The 16,598-nt window shown below is 40.5% G+C and overlaps 1 protein-coding gene across 7 annotated transcripts in view; it reads left to right on the top strand.

The window, feature by feature from the left end:
- clspn (claspin) overlaps window positions 1-16,351 on the top strand; it is a 54,755-nt gene extending 38,404 nt beyond the window's left edge. For 4 of the 7 annotated variants that reach the window (XM_085962582.1, XM_085962576.1, XM_085962580.1 and 1 more), the window contains 10 exons: window positions 299-416; window positions 599-668; window positions 2,221-2,309; window positions 2,775-2,936; window positions 4,626-4,747; window positions 7,786-7,922; window positions 9,082-9,172; window positions 9,860-9,942; window positions 11,188-11,352; window positions 16,097-16,351. In XM_085962582.1, the coding sequence (XP_085818708.1) occupies window positions 299-416; window positions 599-668; window positions 2,221-2,309; window positions 2,775-2,936; window positions 4,626-4,747; window positions 7,786-7,922; window positions 9,082-9,172; window positions 9,860-9,942; window positions 11,188-11,352; window positions 16,097-16,213 (1,154 nt within the window). In that variant the 3' untranslated portion in view covers window positions 16,214-16,351. The remainder of the gene's footprint in view (window positions 1-298; window positions 417-598; window positions 669-2,220; window positions 2,310-2,774; window positions 2,937-4,625; window positions 4,748-7,785; window positions 7,923-9,081; window positions 9,173-9,859; window positions 9,943-11,187; window positions 11,353-16,096) is intronic. The other 3 variants (XM_085962579.1, XM_085962577.1, XM_085962578.1) reach the window with 3 other exon arrangements.
- The last annotated feature ends 247 nt before the right edge of the window (window positions 16,352-16,598 follow it).

Here is a 16,598-nt window from a genome sequence, read left to right as displayed (position 1 = left end):
GCAGAGCCTGACTGGTGGGATAAAAAAAAGCAACGAAAAGGAAAAAAAACTTACTGAACCGACTCCTGAATTTTGCTGGTGGCTCGAGCATTCCAGACAGTTAACCTCCAGATAAACCAAAGTTTCCTGTATTCTGCAGATGTGTTTTGGGAGGGACAAGAGACTGATGCTTGGACTTGATGCATAATATTCCTGTGTTTATCCTTGTTTCACAACATAGACTGGGCAAATATGAATGTGAAAGCATTAATGTCACCAGGATTTATCTGTAATGAGAAGTTTCTGTCTTTCTCTACAGCAGAATCCTCATCTTCCATCTCTTCTGCTGTAAAGCAACAAAAAACAATGACCACAGCATCAGATGACCTTATGACTGAGGTGCTTGCACTTTGCTCAGGCTCTTTTCCAACAGACAGGTAATGGATAATTTTCAATTCTGCAAAGCAAAATCTTAACCCAAGCTTAGTGTTGTCTAGATCAGGAGTTCTTTATAATATGGACTGCAATATTACATGCAATATATTATACATTTTGAAATTCTACCCTTGAGTGAAATGTGCATTTCATTATTTTTGCAATACTTATAATCTCTACTTAGGGAAGATGATGAGGAAAATGAAGATGATCAATTTCAGCTGCTAACGGATGATGACGTTTTTGAGAGTGAGGTGAGAAAATATAGATTTGAAATTTGTGGAAGTGATTTGGTTCCAATTTCAAATATTAAGGCCACTTGCTCGTTCTACTGGCTAAGCACTGGACTCTGACAGTAGCATTACAAGTTCAAATACAGCCTTCAACTAAGGTAATAAACTCAATTGGTCTGATATGGTTCTGCTGAAAACAGCATATCCTTATCATTTATGGGGCGGTGGGATAAATGCAGTTCCAAACACATACTTTCTGTTGAAGGAACTAACCTGTGGTGCTGCTTTTCTAGGGAGGTGTGCAGTATGGAGAGACGAAAATAATGTGAATGGTTTAGACTGCCTTGTTTACATGGGAAAAACTCTCCCAAAAAAAAAAGTAACCCCAAAAAAATCAGTCTCCTAATACAGGGAGCAGCAAGATCATTTTGAGGTAAACTAAACTAAAGTGACAAATCAGATCCGTTTCAATAAGGGGTCTTATAAGCTGGAAATTGGACCCTTGATCCATACTGTATTACATGACTGATCAACCTGTACTCTACATGATAAACCCATATTAAAAGAGGCAGGAAAGGATCTCATTGAAGAAGAAATGCTGAAAGATTTGGGATAAATGTCAATTTGTCGTTCCCATATTGGAAGCTATGGGATGAGATAATTGACTAGTTCAGTATCATCCTCTAACCTAAAAGGAGGTCCAAAAGTAACATACTGCAATTATACAGAACTACAGTTCCAGAAGATCCCGTATCTCTCTGTCATAGTTTGATTTACGCAATGTTTCCAAAGAAGCAATACTACTATTCCAACTTTGCTTATTTATGTAAATCAAGAGAATTTGGTGTAAAAACATGCAGCTTATCGACAGTGTAGCTTCTTTGAGCCAGGATATAGCACTGATTCTAATTTTCAAACTTGCATGGCTAGATTTTGGAGCTCATCCTTTTATATTTAAATATCTGAATGAGACAACAAATTGCATTTATACAGCACCTTTTCAATGTAGAAGAATGTCCCAAAGCACTTCAAAGGCATGAGTTGAACAAAAAGGATATTGTGCCAAAGAAGCTTTTCGAGAGTAACAAAAAGGGAGGTGGCGATAATTCCAGTGTGAGGCTTAAGAAGTTGAAGGCACAGTTGCCGTTGATGGGGTGAAGAGGGTGGTGGACCAGAGTTGGAGGAATGGAGCGTTCGAGGGAGGGGGTTGTAGCGCAGAGGAGGCTAAGCAATATGGAAGGTTGAGATTATGGAGTGATTTAAACATGAGGATAAGTATTTTAAATTGGAGGACCGGGAACCAATGTAGAACAGCAAGGAAAAGGGTGCTGGGCGAGCAGATAAGCAGTTTGGTGCACGATAAGATATGGGCAGCCAAGTTTTGGATGAGCTTAAGTTTAGAGGGTGCAGGATAGGGGAGGCTGGCCAGGAGAGCATTGGGGATAATAGCACTTACAGGTGACCAAGGAATTGATGGGTATGGGAACATGAATATGATTTAAAGTTTTGTGTGGTGTTTTGTTTTCTAAATTTGATAAACAAGGAAAAGTTGACGTCAAATTTCTATAATTAGGATGAGAAAAGTAATGGAGAGGAAGATGGTGAAAAGGAGGAAGATGAGGAGGCGCTGATGGCCCGGGAAGTTCTAATGAAACGCAAACTGTGAGTATGACAAAGATTTTATTTCCCCTCTTCCCTCTAAACCACAGCTACACCTTTGATATTTTTTAATATGTATTTCCAAAATATGCCTCCTTTGATCATTATTTGACAATTGAAAAATCTAAAGTTTTGAATACAGTTGAATCTTGTAAACTGTGATCAATAGAATAATGAAGCAAATTAATTTGTTGACGTCGGAAGAAAACAATACCCAACATGGTCGTAGTATTTTGCTTTTGTGTTCTGGTATGGTTCTCGTGCCCCATGGTCAAATGGTCTGCAGATACTCACTCCAGGCTCCCACCTGAAAAGTGACCCTTTGGCTGGCGTACAAGGGCTGCTGCCACCCAAGGAGTCATACCCCAGTCTTCAGAGGAAATGTAGTGAATTTATCTGAAGATTCTGCAGTAGATTATTGGCTCAAGTTATCACAGCTCAAGTTTCTAATTTGAAATTATTTTGTAGGAAACTCAGGGATTTTGTAGAGGATGAGGCTGAACTCTCAGGCAGCGAAGCGGCAAGTGATGAAGAATATGATGCAGAATCTGATGACTATGAAGAGGATGTAATTGATGAAGATCTGCCGTCTGATGAGGAACTACAGGAACAAGTGAACAAAATTCACATGTGAGTACTTGCCCTACAAGTGCGACCATTTTCTATCTGGAATATCAGAGAAAGGTTAAGGATGAAGTAAGACATTTGATTGTTTCATTGGATCACGTTTTAGAACCTTGCTACCCTTTTGCCAGATGTCATTGCCTTCTAGTTGTAGATGGGGCAAGTTTAATCAGGATTAACAAAAAAGTCTTTTAGGAGTATAAAATCTATTTGCCTGATCCAATAATTGAATGTCAATTTTAGGTTGGAAATAAGAAAAAAAAGACTTGCATTTACATAGTGCCTTTCACAACCACCGGACATCTCAAAGCGATTTACAGCCAATTAAGTAATTTTGAAGTGTAGTCACTGTTGTAATGTAGGAAACGTGGCAGCAAGCTCCCACAAACAGCAATGTGATAATGACCAGATTATCTGTTTTAGTGATGTTGATCGAAGGATAAATATTGGCTTGGACACTGGGGACAAGTCCCCTGCTCTTCTTCAAAATAGTGCCATAGGATGTTTTATGTCCACCTGAGAGGGCAGACGGGGCCTCTGTTTAACGTCTCATCTAAAAGACGGCACTTCTGAGCGTGCAGCACCCCCTCAGTCCTGTGTTGGGACTGTCTGCCTAGATTTTTGTGCTTGTGTCTCTGGAGTGGGACTTGAACCCACAACCAAGGCGAGAGTGCTACCAACTGAGCCACAGCTGACAAGAACAAGACAAGCAAAATTAAAATGTAACCTTTAGCTTATTAGTAGAATGACCTGGATTTTGCATTAATAATAAGTGAGGCCAATGGCACTCACCGTTATTATGGAGTAAATCTGATGGCAGCTTCCGGAGTACGCACTTGCGCAGTTAAATGTGGAAATCCGGAATTTTTTCTGTCGCGTTTTCTCTCATCTTTCATTCCCGATCATCATTTTTGCTTTATGTACATGATTTTAAATCTAATTTATCTTTCCTGGTTTAGACTTTGCTTGTCTGTGACGATTCTTCAATCTGATTGGTTGAAGAGCCCACATAAACTTTGTGGGCAGCTGTCGGCGAGGTGAACAGCAAGCACCGTTCCTTCACCGCTGACTGCAAAATCCGGGCCATTATTTTGCCTGAATAGGTCTTTTTCTATGCACTGAAGATTCTCCCAGGATTTTTTTTGTTTGTTTTCGGTTTTGAAATGTGATCACTTCAAGGGGATTCCTGGTCAGCAATTATGGATTTCCCTTTTGAATTCTAAAGAAGCCTCTTTAGACTATGGCTAACTTACAATTCAAAATGACATATTTTGTTTACAGCTAGAGTATTTTAATTGCATATCTGGGAGTTCTGAATGATTGATTATATTACACAACAGAGCTTGTTGTTTTGTTCTTAATGAACTGGATTGATACATTGCAAGACCGTCTGAAATTGAACACCATAATCTGAGAAAAATTTACCTTCCTTTAGACTTGTCCTCTAAGATCCTCCGGCCAAGGCTTATACTGTCATGTGATTAAATTCCATGTTCAAGTATAGTGAGTGTAGAATATAAGGGCTTGACTCCCTAAAGAAGAAAGATACCAGGGTTTTTGGTTCCCAACACTTTGGATGCTAGAACAAGGTTGACCAGGATTTATGTTCTACTGCATGATTCCTTACTTGTTATCCTAAAAGTACTGTTTCCTTTCGTCCACTTTCTCTTTTCCCTCCCACCTTTTTTTTTGCAGGAAGGTATTGATGGATGATGATAAACGGCAGTTGCGTCTTTATCAGGAACAATACCTGGCTGATGGGGACCTGCATAGTGATGGACCGGGCCGTGCACGAAAATTCCGTTGGAAAAACATTGGTGTGTTTTTTAAAGTGTTTGTTAAATGCCAAAACATTGAGATGGGATCATCACGGGGTTGTCCTAGAGTTTTTTTAGTTAGGGCTTCCATTAGCTGTCAGCATTTCTAAAATGTACTGTTAGATTAGGGGTTTATTTTAAGTTCAAAGCATGAGCTTCCCTGAAGGAAACTTAGCAGTGAGTCATTGCATCCAACAAAAAAAGTGTCGCTTAAATTTATATGTGGATAACTTGGTTGAATTCTAGCAAGTACATTTATAAACTGCCCTATAATGTTAAGTAATGCATGTTTAATAGTGTATTACTCTAATGCAGTTTCTTTTTGCATATGACAAACCTGATTGGTTGATTTTGGCATCAGGTGACTGAGCTGTGGGTTGAAGCACCTGTAGTTTTAATCTGCTGGTCATAACTGGTGAGGTTTTTTTTCCACTGACTGACTTGGGCAAATAAAAAGTCACCATATGGACAGTGTGCTTGTTATAGACTCCTTTACTATTGACTATTTACAAGGTGAGGTATCTGCATCTTCTAGTGGACTATGGTCTGACCCACTGTGTCCCAGGTGATGAAGGCTTTGGTGAAAGGCAGACTGCTGAGGAGGGAAGCAAAGGGAGGTGAATTGAGAATTCCTTCACTACTTCTGCTAGCCAGTAATAAATCAATCTAGGATATTGGTATTTTAGGTTTTTCTGACTAGTTTAAAATGCAGCAATTTCCTAGTGCTGTTTTAGAAGATTCCACAGTGTTTCTCTCTTACTTTTCCTTGAAGCTGGCGCTGTGGATTTTTTGATTTTCAATTTTCCGAGAATAGTACAGTCCTTTTTTCCAGTCCAACGACACACAAAACCGTTTAATATAAAACCAGCCTGCTGATCTGGGGAAGAGAAGACCCCATAGAGTTGATTATGAACACCAATTATGATTAGCCCCTGATCCACATCCACTGTTGTAAATATCCCAATCATTTCTTTTGATTTTTCTTTCAACTTTATCGAGCTTCTATTCATATTCAGGGAACAAGACCGTTGGACTGAAGATTGATCTGTTTGAAATTATAAACCCCATATGATTATCATTTCTATCCATTAAAAACTGAATGCAGGCTGGGGGGAAAAAGACAAACCATGTCAAGAATGGTGCATCAAGCAGAACTGTTTTTAAAATTCGTTCATCGGATGTGGGCGTTGCTGGCAAGGCCAGCATTTACTGCCCGTCCCTAGTTGCCCTTGAGAAGGTGGTGGTGAACCGCTGCAGTCCGTGTGGTGAAGGTACTCACTCCCACAGTGCTGTTGGGGAGAGAGTTCCAGGATTTTGACCCAGCGACGATGAAGGAACGGCAGTATACTTCCAAGTCAGGATGGTGTGTGACTTGGAGGGGAATTTGGAGGTGGTGGTGTTCCTATGCGCCTGCTGCCCTTGTCCTTCTAGTTGGTAGAAGTCGTGGGTTTGGGAGGTGCTGCCGAAAAAACCTTGGTGAGTTGCTGCAGTGCATCTTGTAGATGGTACACACTGCAGCCACGGTGGTGGAGGGAGTCGGTGTTTAAGGTGTTGGATGGGCTGCTTTGTCTTGGATGGTGTCAAGCTTCTTGATTGTTGTTGGAGCTGCACTCATCCAGGTAAGTGGAGTGTATTCCATCACACTCCTGACTTGTGCCTCGTAGATGGTGGAAAGACTTTGGGGAGTCAGGAGGTGAGACACTTGCTGCAGAATACCCAGCCTCTGACCTGCTCTTGTTGCCACGGTATTTATGTGGCTGGTCCAGTTAAGTTTCTGGTCAATGATGACCCCCCCAGGATATTGATAGTGGGGGATTCGGCGATGGTAATGCAGCTGAATGTCAAGGGACAGTGGTTGGACGCTCGCTTGTTGGAGATGGTCATTGCCTGGCACTTGTGTGGCACGAATGTTACCTGCCACTTATCAGCCCAAGCCTGAATGTTGTCCTGGTCTTGCTGCATGCGGGCATGGACTGCTTCATTATCTGAGGAGTTGCAAATGGCACTGAATACTGCAATCATCAGCAAACATCCCCACTTCTGACTTTATGATGGAGAGAAGGTCATTGATGAAGCAGCTGAAGATGGTTGGGCCTAGGACACTGCCCTGAGAAACTCCTACAGCGATGTCCTGGGGCTGTGATGATTGACCTCCAACCATCTTCCTTTGTACTAGGCATGACTCCAGCCAGTGGAGAGTTTTCCCCCCGATTCCCATTGACTTCAGTTTTACCAGGGCTCCTTGATGCCACACTTGGTCAAATGCTGCCTTGGTGTCCAGGGCAGTCACTCTCTCCTCACTTCAGGAATTCAGCTCTTTTGTCCATGTTTGGACCGAGACTGTAATGAGGTCTGGAGCCGAGTGATCCTGGCAAAACCCAAACTGGGATTCAGTGAGCAGGTTATTGGTGAGTAAGTGCTGCTTGATAGCACTGTCGACGACACCTTCCATCACTTTGCTGATGATTGAGAGTAGACTGATGGGGCAGTAATTGGCCGGATTGGATTTGTCCTGCTTTTTGTGGACAGGACATACCTGGGCAGTTTTCCACATTGTAGAATATTGGCTTGGGATATAGTACTGTTGAAAGGTGATGGTCAGTGAATCTTGGAGTATGCTAGTGGAAGACCTAACTTGATTTGGCGCAACATATTCTTGTTTTCAAAGTAGCTGACTCCTGTGCTGCAGCATAGCCACCTGATTTAGAGAACTGTTTAATGGAGTAGTAAAGATCACAGATCAGGTGGCTTAATGGAAAACTGCAGGTACATTGCCCACAATTTTCCATTCATTGACTATAAACGGATAATCTATCTGAGGTGCACCCATGATTTTCTGATAAACCATGCAGTGCGTCTCGGACAATTCCACCTCGTGTCTTTTCTTTACCTTCGCCGCATCTACACACCTATCTTGGCCTACAAGTCTGGTGTAGCTCCACGAGTGTGGCTGGCTGCAATTTGCTTGTGCAGAAAAACACTGATCAAAATAAAGTAGATTTTAGGTTTAAGTATTATAAATGTGTGCTTTGTTTCAGATGATTCCTCACAGACTGACTTATTCCATGACGATTCTGAGGATGAACCAAATGAAGAGGAAGTAGATGAGGCAGATGTAAAATGGCGAAAGGATCGGTTTGAACGAGAGCAGTGGCTTCGTGAGCAGGTGCTTTTTGTATGCCAGCTGGTTTTGGTTCATCAATTAGATGCACTTAATGTTGCTGTAAGAGGCCAAACTATTAAACCTTTTGCATCCCTGAAATGAATTTAAAATTTGGGGTCAGACTTTGTTGATTGGCCAGCCTGCTATACAGGCAGCTTTTGTATCCTTGTTTTAGAGGGGGGGGTTGGGGGGGTAAAGAAAGAGCACAAGAATATGGATCATTTGCTCACATGCATGCGTATCATATACACTCCAGAGTCCCAAGAGTGGGTGTGGAGCGGTTCATGGCTTAAATGATTCTGCCCTCCTGGCTAAAGGATGCTGTATGGAGGCAAGTATATTTTCAAAGGATAATGTTGTGAAAGGGCTTTGATCCAGTATTAACTCTGTTTCAAACTGGTTGAAGTTCCAAACTCTACTTGACTAACCAAATCTCATTAAGTTACCATCTGCGTTTTAAACAGAATCCAATTTTGCAATATCATAAACCGGAATATACAAGTTAAGTTATGGAAGTTCTGGAGTGCTAATGAAGAATATTTTTCAGATGTGATGTACTCTTAAAATAGGCTCTCCCTTTACTCAGTCAACAGGTCAAAACCAAAGCATTCCTTCCTTATTTGATCATGCTGTTACCATTTGCAATATCAGACACCTCTGGGCTTCTTGCTGTGTTCCACAGTGGTCATTTCTATCCAGTGCAGCTGCCTTGTAGATCAGAACTTTCTCCAGCTACCTGCCCCAAGCATACGTGCTGCTCACCATGCATCCCTAGTCAATTAAATACAACTGTCACTGGGAACAAAAAGCCCCTGTAAAGGTGCAAAAAGACTGCCCTCTAGCTGATTTCCTTATCAGGATACCAACCTCTGTTTTTGAGAGGAGGTGGGAGATTAGATGTGAAAATCTACACCGTCCCATGGGGTGTCATTTTAGTTCAAATGTAATTGGAGGCTTCTTTTGCCCTCTACTTTGAGGTTAGGAGTAGGAGAGAATTTCTTATTCACATGGGGCAGGGAAGAGAGGAAAGTCAATCTCTGTAGTAAAAAGTACTGGTCAGTACACAACTAATTTTTGTATACTGAGTTTTTTAAATTTACTGTTGCATTTTTAAGGTCAAATCTTTTGTTGAATTTCTTCAGATTGAAGTATAATCTTTCTTTCTCTCCAGTCACAGGATGCAGGTAGTGAGGAAGAAGTTGGTGAAGACAGCCAATTCATGAAACTGGCAAAGAAAATTACTGTCAAAGCTTTACAGAAAGGTGTGTACAACCATTGAAATCCATGTTCTTCACAGCATCTTAACTCAGCCAGAAGCATTTTTTAATTTTAAAGAGAATGGGTGAAAACTAAGTACCATATCGCAAGTGGAACTAACTTCAATCCTGTTCCTCAATGTATTTTAGTTGTAATAACAACCATTATATCAGATTTTATTTAAAAATATATCTTGTGGTGTGTGGAAACCTACTGGAGACTTGTCTATTTGAACAAGACTGAGATTGTAGCATAAAATGTAGAACTAACGTTCAGCTACAGGAAACTTTGTGCTATCCGGCACCGACGGGACGGAGCTGTTGCCGTCCCATCAAAACGGCCAGACAAACCAGCGCTAATGTTGAAACATACGGAGATTTTGAGCTCCGTATCTGGCAACAAACCCTGTTGCGCAACAGCTTCTAAACAGTCGGCCGTACCTTGCAAGCGTCTCTGTAGCTTAGCAACAGCTTCAGCGAGACCTTGCGGAGCCTGACTGGTGGGGGAAAAAAAGCAACGAAAAGGAAAAAAAAACCCTAACGAAATGGCTCCTGATTTTTGCCGGTGGCTCGAGCATTCCGGACAGTTAACCTCCGGATAAACCAAAGTTTCCTGTACTTAGGATTACCATGTGTACAGCACAAATCATTAAAGGAGGCTCAACCTAATGCTTGCCATATCTGGGTTTGCAGGTAGTTCCATGGAAGTAGTTCCAGAAAAGAAACAGCAGGAACCGATGGGATTCAAGCCCCAGAAATCCTCCTCTGTCCTTTGGGTATGTGATCATTATTGAATTGGTTGCTTGCACATGGGTTTCAATAAATGCTCCCAATCTCAAGTGTTCCAGAAATGAGAGGAGAGGAAAGGGATACTTGTGTGAGTTTTTTTTTAAGCGTTCTTGGATCCACTTCAAAATGACATTGCTTCTTTATAACCAGCACTTAAGAGAAGGCATTTCAAAAAAAAATTTCTGGGGCAAAATAAAACCCTTAATTTTTTAGGATCTTAAGTTTTTTGAGCACCTATTTTGAGTCTACCCCCTTGAACTGCTAATATGCTGTAAGTTATGGGAGCAGATTGTGTGCTTTATTTGATATCGGTGAGTTGGTGTTTTTGACCAGTCTTGGCAACTAATCTGGAGCAGCCCAACTCCAAGTCCCACCCACCAATAACATTGCCCTGCTGCTTGGGTGTCTGAATGTCTGCACGTATGACTCCTTTATTAATTGTCACAAATATTCAGGATTCATTTTGGTTAAACGGAGCAGAGCGTGCCTGTTTTTGGCATTTTGGTTGAGAGGGTGGGATGCACAGTGGGGACGAGACATGCTTTCCCTGGGTTCTGGGCAGGGGTGAGGGAAGAGGAGAGAATTTGGAGGTGGTGTTGCATGGGTCGTTGTGTAACTCCTATTGACCAGTTGCAGAGCTACAAGGCAGAATCTGGTAACGGTGTTTTGCCTTCCTGCCCTTTGTGTCAGCTGGCCAAAGGTTTATGTACTGAACAGGGTAGTTTTTCTAAGTAAAGTTTTTTTTTTTTAAGTCAAGTCTTTTCTTCAGAAGAATTTTTTCCACCATATTAAACTAAAATTAGTGGGTATAATGAAATCTTAACTCTCTGTATACCAAAGCCACCCACTAGTCCCATCAATATAACAAATTTAAACCTGCACAGTGCCTGTCAGATTTCCACACCAACTGAATTTTAAACAATTTCCCACAGAAATTAAAATTGGGTCAACAGTTAGAAAATGTGCTTAAAAACATTTGTCTGTTTTGTAATGTCATAAGGAGCTCTTTGAGATGGCTGATATCTGCCATTTAAAGACATCTCAAACAATGACTGCCAGATCTTAAGGCTATACTGCTTTTTGGAGCTGTTATAATTTTATGTAGAAATACTCATACTTACAGTGGCTCCATACCTTCAAAGAGAAATGCATCAGATTCAAAAGTCTGCTTGGGGGAGAGGGATGTTACTGACTGTTCATGGTTTTTTCTTTTTTATATAAATGCATAATAGATGAAAAATGGCTCCCTGCTAAACCGGCCTCGGGAAGTACTGCAGAAACTAGCAGCAATGTCCGATGTGAATCTAAATGCTCCTCGTGCCAACTCCCGTAACTTTGTCTTCCATACGCTATCTCCAGAAAAGAATGGAAATACTAGGAAAGAATCAAAGCCACAGGTAAGAACAGAATACAACGGGTGTGCAGGACATGAACGCCACTTCATTCTTTCTATTTAATGTCACATGACCCACTTCGGATTGACTATCAATACAGTGCCAATTATGTGCCAAACATTACGGTGAGATGTGCTGATTGATTTTTACAGGGAAGAGTAAAAACCGTAAGCTTTTATTATTTGTTGCAGTCAATTGCTTCACCATCCAACATTCCTTCTGCCCTCCTTACATACTTTTCTAAACTGTCTTTCTGAAGACTTTATAGCCAGGGTAGAAGCAGGGATCAGAAATGACACTTGTCCGAAGATGAACTTGCAGTTATTCTGTCTAGTACTGGAAGGTATTGCTAAATAGTCCATCTGACAAGTAGGTGTACAGAATAGGGTTCAGAGTTCATTTACTTAGTATTTGTCAATAAATAAATAAATAGAGTGTAGGTCAGTGAGCACATGAACATTGATGAACAAGATTTGGTGCAAGTTACAATATGGGAATCATAGTTTTAGATGAGTTTGTTTATGGAGGATGGAATATGGTAGGCCAGTCAGAAGAGTATTGGAATAGTCAAATCTGGAGGTAACAAAAGCATGGATGAAGGTTTCAGCAGCAGATGGGCTGAGGCAGGGGTGGGGAGACTGGTGATTTTTTTTTATATATATATAAGTTTATGGGATGTGGGCGTCACTGGTAAGGCCAGCATTTTTTGCCCATCCCTTTATTATGAGGTGGAAGTAGGCGGTCTTGGTGATAGAGAGGATATGGAGTCGGAACCTCAGCTCAAGGTCAAATAGGGCACCGAAGTTGTAAACAGTCTGGTTCGTCCAGGGAGGGGGATGGAATCGGTGCCTAGGATACAGAATTTGTCTTCCCAATGTTTAATTGGAGGAAATTTTGGCTCATCCAATACTGGATGTCTTGACGAGCAGCGTGACAAATCCGAGGTGGTGGTGGTGAGATAGAGCTGGGTGCAGTCAGTGTACATGTGGAGCCTGATGTTTTTGGATGATGTTGCTGTGGGGCAGCATAGGATACACAACACAGAACAGGCTATTCGGCCCAACCAGTCCGTGCCGGCGTTTATGCTCCACTCGAGCCTCCTCCCGTCTTTTCTCATCTAACTCTATCAGCATAACCCTCTATTCCCTTCTCCCTCATCTGCTAGTCCAGCCTTCCCTTAAATGCATCTATACTATTTGCTTTGATAGTGAGTTCGACATTCTCGCCACACTTTGGGTAAAGAAGTTTCTTCTGAATTCCCTATTTGATTTCTTGGTGACTATCTTATGTTGATGGCCTCTAGTTATGCTCTTCCCCACAAATGGAAACACACTCTCTCTCTATCTACTCTAGCAAAACCTTTCATAATTTTAAAGACCTCTGTTAGGTCACCCCTCAGCCTTTTTTCAAGAGAAGAGAGATCCAGCCTGTTCATCCTTTCCTGATGGGTATACCTTCGCATTTCTGATATCATCCATGTAAATCTTCTCTGCACCCTCTCCAGTGCCTCTATATCCTTTTTATAATATGGCGACCAGAATTATACGCAGTACTCCCAAGTGTGGTCTAACTGAGGTTCGATACAAGTTTAGCATAACTTCACTAATTTTAAATTCTATCCCTCCAGAAATAAGCCAGAGTGCTTTTTATGGCCTTGTTAACCTGTGTTGCTACTTTTAGTAATTAGTGTATTTGTACTCGGATCCCTTTTTGTTCCTCTACCCCACCCAGACTCGCACCCTCCAAGTAATAAGTGACCTCTCTTCTTCCTACCAAAATGTAATACCTCACATTTATCTGTGTAGAAATTTATTTGCCAATTTATATGCCCATTCTGCAAGTTGATTGATATCCTCCTGTAATTTGTTGCAGTCCTCCTCAGTGCTGACTAGCTTCCCTTCCCCCAACCCCCCCACACAATTTGATGTCCTCTGCAAATTTAGAAATTGTGCTTGTGATTCCAGGTCTAAATCGTTATAAGTTGTGAACAAGTGTTCCCAGCACTGATCCTTATGGAACACCACTACCCACCTTCTGCCACTGTGAATAGCTACCATTAACCCCTACTCTCTGCTTTCTGTCTTGAAGCCAGCTAGCTATCCATTCTGCTACTTGTCCTGACTCCGCATTCTCTGACCTTGTTCATCAGTCTATTATGGGGTACCTTATCGAAGGCCTTTTGAAAATCTAGATAAATTACATTCACTGCATTACCCTTGTCTATTCTCTCTGTTACCTCTTCAAAGAATTCAATGAGGTTGGTCAAGCAAGACTCCCTTTTGAAATCCATGCTGACTATTTATTATTTTTGGTTTCCAGATGTTCTTCCATTTTCTCCTTCAGTAGGGATTCTATTTTTCCTACCAACGATGTTAAGCTGACTGGTCTATAGTTCCCTGGACATGTTCTATCTCCCTTCTTAAATATAGGTATACATTAGTTATCTGCACCTTTTTCTAACTAAGTAGTAATGCCTCTGCTATTTCTTCCCTAGATTCTTTTAAAATGCAGGAATGTAATCTATCCAGACCAGGGGTTTTATCCTCTGAGTTTGATTAATTTATTTAATATATCTCTCTATTTTAAATGCAGTTATCTCATTACTAATCTCATCATCCAATGTCATGTCCACCTGTTCTATCTCCCTGCTAAATACTGAAGCAAAGTAATGATTTAATATTTCTCCCATCTCTCTATCGTTGCCTGTGGTATTATCTTGGCCCTATTCCCATCCCGCCCTTTTTTTATTTGTGACTAAAATATTTTACTATTTTGTTTTATGTTCCTTGATAATTTCACAGTTCCTCTTTGCTTTCCTAATTTTTTTGTTGACCTCTCTTAATCCCTTCATATTCTTCCTTATCATGCTCTCCCTTCCTGTCGATGTACTTAATGTATGCCTCTTTCCTTACCCTCAATTTTTCCCTTATGGCTTTATTTATCCATGGTCTCATATTAGTGTTTAGTTTTTTTTTTAGTGGAATATATTTTTTCTGGACTCTGTTGAACACTTTTTTAAATGTTTCCCATTGCCATTCTACATCATTATTTGCCAATATTGTTGTCTATTTTATGTTTCCAAGTTCTATTCGCAGCCCCATCAAAATCAACTTTTCTCCAATCTTTTACCCTGGTCTTTGTCATACTTACCTCCTTTTCAATTATTATCTTAAAGCATATTATATTATGGTCACTATTGCCTAGATGTTCCCATATTTTTACTTCTCTTATCTGCTCTGGTTCATTCCCCATTACTAGATCCAATAGAAAATCCTCCCTTGTTGGGTTTTTTTACATACTGGGTTGGAAAGGAGTCCTGTACACATTGTAGGAACTCTATTCCCTTACCCCTTTTACCTACCACTTCTGGCCAATTAATATCGGGGTAATTTAAATTCCCCCTTGATTTTTTTTTAAACTAATTTCCCTAATTTGTTTGCATATTTCTTCCTCCACCTCCCTTCCATTATTAGGTAGTCTGTAGACTACCCCTATTAGTGTGATTGATCCTTTATTATCTTTTTATCTTTATCCAAATGGATTCTATTTCTGTCTTGCTGACAGCTGCACCACTTTTTTCTACTGCCATTGTTATCCCTAATAAGTGTAGCTGCTCCACCTCCTTCTTTCCCCCTCTATCTTTTCTAAATATGTTATACCCTGCAATGTTTAATTCCCAGTCCTGATTTTTCTGTAGCCATGTCTCAGTAATCCCTACTATGTCTGGTTCCTCGCAGCTCCAGCTCCCCTGCTTTATTATGGACACTGCATTGCTGTACAGGCAGTTTATCTCATTTTTAATAGCAGTTCCTCTCTATTTTTAATCATCTTTTTACACTCCTGTTCTATAACTCTTTATTCATGTAGATGAGAAATATGAGGGGGCCGAGGATAGATCTGTTGGGAACCAATTCTACTGGATAATTTACTTTGTAATGAAATAGTTCTGGGATCTGAGAAATCTGAATATTTTTAGGATATATGGAGGAGCAAGTATTTAGGTGTCCAAGTACATAAATCACTAAAAGCTAATGCACGGGTACAAAACTTAATCAAAAAGGTTAATGGAATGTTGGCCTTTATCTTAAGGGTGTTCGAATTCAAAAGTGAAATGCTAGTTCAGTTGTGAGAGCCTTGGTTAGACCCCATCTGGGGTACTGCTTCAGTTTTGGGTACTGAACCTTGGGAGAGATATATTGGCCTTGGAGGGGGTACAGTGCAGATTCACCAGAATTACACTAGGACTTAAAGGGTTAAATTGAGGACACTTGCATAAACTTTGCCTGTATTCCCTTAAGTTTTGAAGTGTGATCTAATCAAGGTGTTATGTTCCTATAAATTGATTTGATAGGGTGGATGCATATAAACTATTTCCTATAGTGGGGAAATCTCAAACACGAGGGGCATAATCTTAAAATTAGAGCTCGGCCATTTAGGAGTGAAATCAGGAAGCACTTCATGTGAAGGGTAGTACAAATCTAGAACACTCTCCCAAAGCCGGAGGATGCTGGGTCAATTGAAATTTTCAAGATTTGAAATAGATTTTTGGCTATAGGTATCAAAGGTGAATAAGTGGAGTTGAGGTAAAGATCAGCCATGATCTAACTAGCGGAACAGGCTTGAGCGACTGAATGGCCTACTCATGTTCCAATGTTCTACTAATTGGGCCACTCTGGTTTTTGCTGTAGCCGCTGGTAATGTTGTGAACGTATATTGTCAGAACTAAGGAATCCACTTTGTTTTGCAGACAAAAAGAAAGGCAGCTGCTGTTCCAATCACTTCATTGGCAAAGCGCCCACGTACTGAGAAGACACCAACAAATAGCACCCATACCAGAAGTATATTCCGATATCTAGAGAAATGATTATTGTAATTATAATGTAGCTTCAATTTGTATTCAGCTTGTGTGATTGTAAATTAGCTGTGTTGTACATGTATATGATATAAATGCTCTTTTGTTAGATTGTTTTATCCAAGAAATAAATTACCCATTTTTATAATTCTCGAGATTTTTTAATTTTCACCCAATTAATACACTCGCACTTGCTGCTATTAGGGTTTTAAAAAATATTCAACCGCTGCTTGTTTTCCAAAAAGCTATTTGTAGTGCTATGTATTAGAATTATCACATTATCATCCAAATTTAAAGTTGAAATTCAAATTTAAGAAAAAAAAAGGAACCTGGAAAAGATAGTTTAACATCTACAGAGGGTAAACGCTTGAGATCATTTACAGGTTGCTATTAATGC

This window comes from Somniosus microcephalus, chromosome 20 (genome assembly GCF_052327205.1).
Source record: "Somniosus microcephalus isolate GS21.2 chromosome 20, FLI_Smic_1.0, whole genome shotgun sequence".
In the NCBI taxonomy this organism is placed as follows: domain Eukaryota; kingdom Metazoa; phylum Chordata; class Chondrichthyes; order Squaliformes; family Somniosidae; genus Somniosus; species Somniosus microcephalus.
This window is presented reverse-complemented; position numbering and strand designations above follow the sequence as displayed.